Raw genomic sequence first — 6,769 nt, 5'->3', positions numbered from 1 at the left:
ATGGAACTCCATCTCATTGAGTTATTGACCCTCATGTCATCTGAATGTGACTCCACACATGGGCAGATAAATGCTGCAGTTTGATGGACTGTTTTATGGTGGATTTCACCATTTCAGAAAGTCTAATAAAAGCACACAATTTACTTAAAGACTTATAATGTAGATTTTCATGCTTTTCAAGTTTTCATTTTATTAGATGCTATGACAAAATAATAATAATAATAATAATAATAATAATAATAATAATAATAATAATAATAATAATAATAATAATTAGTTATTATATTGTGTTACTTTATAAGGAAGGTAGATACTGTGGGGGAGATTTGCTGATACCTTTATTACAGGGAACAGAGGGTAGTCTGTTCCTTCTCCGTCATTAGTGCCAGTAGAGCTCTATTCTTAGAGTCCAGCTCCAGTGCTTTAATGAGGCTATTCTCACTCTCTCCCGTCTCCTCAGTCCCTGACAGCCACTGAACACGGGCCAAGACTGGGAGTCTAAAGAGGTCAACCCCTTCAAAACCCCACCACAGGAACAGCCATGTCTGTGCCTGTAACCAATAGTTCTCTTACCAGGGCGATTAGGCATTGTGTATACTGACCAGACATTTGAATATATTGGTTATATTCCTGTCATAAAGCATAAGACAGACACAATACAAATAAATTTGGTTACATTGTCATTAAATATTGGTATTAAGTGCTTGGTTGAAAAATTCACTAACCTTTAATAGTTGCTAAAGAGTTGCTTTCCCAAACTGCACTCTTAGAACGCCACAAAACAAACATTGTCTCTTTAACAAAGTGAGGAGAGACAGTGCTCTGTGTGGAAGTGAGAGACATCCAGGTCATATTAGTCCTCGCTCATTGAGCCTAGTCTGAAGACGAGACTTGGTGCGCGCACGCACAAATACTTTCACCACTTCCTCCTTTCTGCTTTGGGTGTCTTTAAGCTGGAGAGGTAGCCCACCAAGACCAGGTCTAACCTCAAGCTGTATTTTCACTAGTTTTAGATTGCTATAATGAGAAGCGAAAACTTCATATACAACACATAGTGTAGAGACAACGCTTAAGAGTACTTATCTGCACAATTACACAAGAATGTAGGTAATAACATCTATCTAAACCTTTCTCATGTGCAGATTTGCATTGAGCGCATTGAGTGTTGAGGAGAAAAAAAACATTAATGTTTTCTTACACAACATTGCATTAATCACTAAAACTAATACACGCTTACATTTGGTTTAATGATCAAGCACGAAAAGTATAAAAACTTAGTGATTAACAGACAAACTCTTTGGTTCTTACAACATCTAAGCAAGGTGGGAAAACTGAAGCTTTCTGTGTTCGCTCTTGGCTAATCTGAAATCCACGTGAATGTTTGTATGGTATCTTGGCAACTCAGCTGGAGTCTGGACATTGATATTCACAGTAGAAGCCTCCATCTTCTTTTCAGAACAATGAGAACCTTATGGGTGAGAAGAAATCACCCAAGCGCTGATGGACACACAAAGATTTATAACAAACTCATGCCACCAGGCGCTGATGGACACACAAAGATTTACAACAAACTCATGCCAGTCACAGATTGCGCTATGTGATTGTTCATACTTTAAGATTTAATTTAAAAAAAATCTTTTATGTACACCAATAGAAATATAAAGTTTGATTTGAACAAAAATGTCTAAAACAATGAAGGTGACGTTAAACATAGATTCAATTTTAGTATTTTGCTTTCAAAGCTTCAGTTTATTTACATTCCAATAAAACAGTTCAGTGCATATACAATATTAAATAATAATAAAGTATGCAAACTTGCACAATAGTTATTTTCAAACAACTCAAAACCCCCCCAAATGTATTAAAATTAGTAACATGCACTATTTGTCACACAATTTCACAACTAAATGAGTGTCTTAAAAGGTATTCTTATTTAAGCAAATGATCTATTATGTAATTTATTCTCTGCTGTTTTGATATGTAGAACGTTTTTATTACTAAATATATAATACCCATACAACTATTAATAAAAAAAAATAAAAATTTTTACAGAACTGTATTCAATGAAAGTGAATGTATGTGACTGGGTCACGTGCTAAAAGTCCAAAGAGGCTTGAGATGACATTACAATAATATCACTGTTATGGCACAATGGCACATATGTTTTGATTAGTTAAACTATAAACTAGAAGTGTTTGAATTGGGATCTTCTTGTAGTTTATCTCTTATGTTTATCCTATACCCATACTGGGACTTTAGTTCATTACAAGAGAAACCTCAAGGCAGCAAAGGGACAACTTCTAGCCCCACCTAAGAGCTCAGTAGATGTCCATATCACACAAAGAGATGAACAAGATGGATGCGAGGAACAATTCTGGATGATCATGTGACCTCATCACTTAGGAGCAAGGTCAGCTGACTCAGCTGCCAATAGACAAGATGGTGGTGCTGTCCTTGGCTTTGTCGAAGAAAACGGAGGTGGACGTCTCGCTTGAGCCATTGTGTTTGCCTTCAGAGACATTTTGGGAAGAGGATGAGCCACTGGGCTGGCATTCCTCACAACAGCAGCAGCAGCAGTCCATGAATGCCTGGCCCAATGTCTTACACAGACACAGGAGCAGCACTGGCGTCATGCATGACTTCAAGAACAGGAAGAACTGATTTATCAGGGCTAGGAGAGTCAGCACGTTCTCGGGCGCATGTACAGGCGCATATGCCAGTGTGAGGTTGCACACATTCTCGGGCAGCGCGCACACGCCGTATACCACGGCCAGGGCCATGACAGTGCAGTTCAGCTGCCGCTCCAGCTGCTGGGCGTGTTGGAGCTTCTGCTTTTTGGACGGGGAGCGCTCCTCGGGCCGCTTGGGAGCGCTCCCACTGCCGCCGGAGACGTGACAGGTGGCCATCTGGCAGAGCAAAGTGAAGACCATGGGCAGGCAGAAGTAACAGCCGAAGTACCACCACATGCGGGCATCATGGTAGTTGATGACCAGGGAGTAGATGGACTCTGGCAGGTTAGGGTACGGACTCATGATGCAGGTGTCTACCTGGATGCCCAGGGATGGTGATTTGGTTTGGTGCAGCTGCCACAGGAGAAGCTCAGGGGCCGCCAGCAGCATGGACCCGATCCACACCACAGCCACCTTGGCCAGAACAGACTGGCAGCGCTCCACCCGTCGGGCCTTTGGGAGAGAGCTTGTGGCGGCATGGAAGCGGTCGATGCCCAGTGCACATAGACTGAAAGACGTCACACCTAATGATGTCACCTGCACAGTTGTAGAAATGTTTCAGAGCGGTTATCATCTTACCTTCCTTTCTTAGGCCTTGTGTCTTCCCTTAAAATGAGGTGTAAAGAGGGATGTAAGGGCTTGTAATAGTAGCATTTGAATATCCATTAAATATTTTAATGTATTATCAGTAACATTAATCTAAATCTATCACTTCATATATTTCCCCATAAATGCTGTAATGTTAATTACATTTCTGACCAATAATATGTACTTTTTATTCTTAGCATTATGTTTCTATGTATGCGTTGTCCCGTCCCAGTGAAAGGCAAGTTTTGGACGCGTCACATATAGAGGATGTTTTATATATAAATGCTTGACCAATAGCTTGTAATAGCTTTTGATGTTTTGTTTGAGAAAATCTTTGAGTTTGGCCTGAGACTCACCTCCATGTAAGGTACAACCCTGCAAGAGAAATCCCCCAACAGCCGTCTGTTGGTGAGTTGGTTAAAGACCACCACAGGCAGGCAGCAGCACAGCACCAAGAAGTCCCAAAAGGCCAGGCTGGCCAGGATGTAGTTCCAGGCGCTCCTCATGAAGTAGTTGTGCCACACAATGCACATAACCGCCAAGTTACCCACAATCCCCACGGTGAACACCACCAGGGCCAGAAACAGAATCCCGTAGGCACTGTAGGAGCCGTCTGTCACTGGATACAATGGGTTGTGGATCATTGTGTTGTCTCTTTCCGTGACATTGCCATGAGTGTAGGGCCGACCTGCGTTCGCTTCGTTGTCTCCACTTGCAGCTGGGGTTGAACTTGACAGGTCTGTGTAAGACATTGGAGTTGATAGATTACTTTCATAGTCCTCAAGTGGGCTGTACACAGAGCCTGTAAAATCATCCACTGTTTGTTCTTCAGGAAACATTTTCTTTAGTCGCATGTCTGTCTGCCAATTGTCTTGTATAGGGTCTGTATGTCCAGCATTTCCAAGGATCCTTCTTTTAGATGCAAGCTCTTGATTGTCTTTTTGGTGCCCCTGAGAGCTTCTCTTCTCTCTGATCATTGATGCTGAAGCACAGATACCCAGAAGCACGACCAGGGCCACCAAGTAAATCAGTCTAAATGCACCCATCTCCATCTTCAAAGTGAAGAGCAAGTGATCTCCTAATGGAATGGTGAGAGTTGCAGAGCTCTCCAGCACAGCTCACACCGAGCCTGTAGAGTTCGCAGGGAAGGGTGAAATGAAGAGCCAGTGCAGCCAAAGCCAGAGATGCCTCATGCCAGGGACTTTGGGTTCTGCGGTCCTGTTTGCCAAACCTCAGCTTCCTTTGCACATCCATGGATGGCTGTTCCCTTTCAATGGGGTTCGGCAGGGGAACGCCTCCTCTCTTCCTATCTGTTCCACAGAATCGGGGGGATAATGCCCTCTGCTGGCCAAATAAATGATTCTTAATTTGTCTTTTTTGGATGAACCATTAAGCGATATTTAAGAAATGAGATACTTACAAGCTCTGAAGACTTTGGGAAAAATCATAAGAAAACAAATGTCAAGAACAAGACACTCCATGATTTCTGAGTGTTTCTATGAGTGGGAGCATCAGAGCAAGATAGTGGAGTATAAAAACAAATCTAATAAAATCAGGGACTTACAGAGTCATGGTATTCTGTTTTAGTGTGAAGGCGAATGTCAATTTGATGGTGCCATTTAGAGATAATAAGTGAGGATAGGTGATTTCTTGAGTGTGCAAAATGTTTAACTGAAGAAATGTATTGTTTTGCAGTGCATTAACAATGTTAGCAGTTTTAGACAGTGAGTAATTGGTACTCTGTAGATGGAGCATATCAGGATACAACTCTGCAGCACATTCTTGTGTCAGACAATGAGGGAAAAGCACATGCATATGCTCACAAGTTCATTGTTTTGTTACCTTTCAAAATATACAAAAATTCAGATTTTAATTCAAAACCCTAAGAATTCATAGTCTATAATATTATTTTGTGTTTCTTACAGTATTGATTCACTTTGATTTGCCTTTTTAAATTTTGCCTGCAATTATCACGTCAGTATGACAATTCTGATCGTCAGACCTAATACATCTAAATACATCAGATCTAACGAGAACACTTTGAATTTACTGTTATAATTTAATGACAGTAAGGAAAGTATAGACAGTTGTGACCCAGGTTGTGTGAGGAAATATAAGCAGTTTTTGTCATATGTCTAGAGAGGGCACAGTCTGCATACTTGAGATGCAGAATGCGTTTATGCACTTCACTTCCCCAGAAAATACATAGTGTTTGCAACGCTGATGATGAGTTCACAAAATGGCCAGTTTTTGCACCATTAACAGGTTCAGTTTTTGCTGATACAAGAAGGTAACAGGGAACAAATACTGTAGGGCAGTACTTCTACAGAACTTTACTGTACCAAAATTGATTGTATATGTTAAAATTAAACTTTACAGTTAAAAGGTGTTTCTCCTACTTTGGAGGTCATTGTATATAAGTAACATGATATGAATATTATGTAAAGTCTCATTAAACTGATAATGAAAATGAGATGTAACATGCACCAAGAATTTACACAGTATTGTTTGGAAGTTTAGACAAGAATGTTTGGATATGAAAGAATGACATATTTACAATAGTCTTGAATAATCATAGAGCACATTAAAAGGTAGCACAGTGTGTTTATATAGATGTCCTCCTTTGAGTGAGTGAGTGTATGTGCAAAGATGGTGTGTCAACATAAGATGCTTGTACTTAGTACATTATTTATGTGCCCATCCTCATCTTGTGATGAAGAGAAAATATTCGTTCAACCTAAGACACCTGTTTACAAAACCAACTCCCTTCCACAGCAGCTATTTGGGTAATAATGGCACATTAGCCTAAGTGAGAGAGCGAGAGAGAGAGAAAGAGTAAAAACATTCCTACATAGTACATTTATTCACACAAGTGGAAATATTCTCTAGCATGCATTCAGATAAATTTGAATTAAATAAGAATTCTGGCAAAATTTGTTGCACTGTCATCTGTATAGTAATGTAAACTAGTTTAAGATATGCTTTATATACCACAGTGACACTGGACTTAGCATCATGTTAAAGATTTCAGGAGTACCTGTATATGTCCATTAACATTTATAGCCATCGCAGTATCTGAAAAAGCAGTCACATGCTAACAAAGGCCCAACTTTAGTAAAAACACTGGTCATTTGTTTGGTCAAGATCTTGTTATAAGAAATAGTATACTTCCTTTTAATGCAGTAAACTGGTCATAGTTGAATCCTTCTACTAGAACAGAATTTTGATAAACTTAATTTTGATAACCTTACGACTTTGCGATACGACCTAAAGTTTAGTTAAAGGCTAAAGTTTAGTTAAAGGGTTGTGGCATAGCTGACATCTCCCTATGTCAATAACCATTTGTATACTTTAGAGTGTGTAAAGATGGAAGAGTGTGTAAAGATGGAAGATCCATTGCACAGGAGAGCCAGTTCTCTCTCTCTCTCTCTCTCTCTCTCTCTCTCTCTCTC

General features: G+C 40.0%; 1 protein-coding gene across 1 annotated transcript; it reads right to left on the bottom strand.

The window, feature by feature from the left end:
• Positions 1-1,715: 1,715 nt before the first annotated feature.
• On the bottom strand, positions 1,716-4,557 carry gpr37l1b (G protein-coupled receptor 37 like 1b). The gene is made up of 2 exons (XM_027015990.2): positions 3,674-4,557; positions 1,716-3,266 (listed from the first exon to the last, which is right to left on the bottom strand). Exons 1-2 carry the CDS (start codon positions 4,367-4,369, stop codon positions 2,421-2,423), a joined length of 1,542 nt encoding a protein of 513 aa, XP_026871791.2. The 5' UTR covers positions 4,370-4,557; the 3' UTR covers positions 1,716-2,420.
• Between the last annotated feature and the right edge of the window lie 2,212 nt (positions 4,558-6,769).

Source organism: Electrophorus electricus, chromosome 25 (assembly GCF_041902795.1).
Source record: "Electrophorus electricus isolate QZ-2024a chromosome 25, ASM4190279v1, whole genome shotgun sequence".
NCBI lineage: Eukaryota > Metazoa > Chordata > Actinopteri > Gymnotiformes > Gymnotidae > Electrophorus > Electrophorus electricus.
The sequence above is the reverse complement of the archived record's forward strand: the minus strand, read 5'-3'. Positions and strand labels throughout refer to the sequence as shown.

Excerpts from the sequence above, each read along its gene's own strand:
- gpr37l1b (XM_027015990.2), bottom strand. The coding sequence starts at position 4,369 with ATGGAGATGGGTGCATTTAGACTGATTTACTTGGTGGCCCTGGTCGTG. Across the intron at positions 3,267-3,673 it reads GGGTTGTACCTTACATGGAG|GTGACATCATTAGGTGTGAC; the intron begins GTGAGTCTCAGG and ends ACAACTGTGCAG.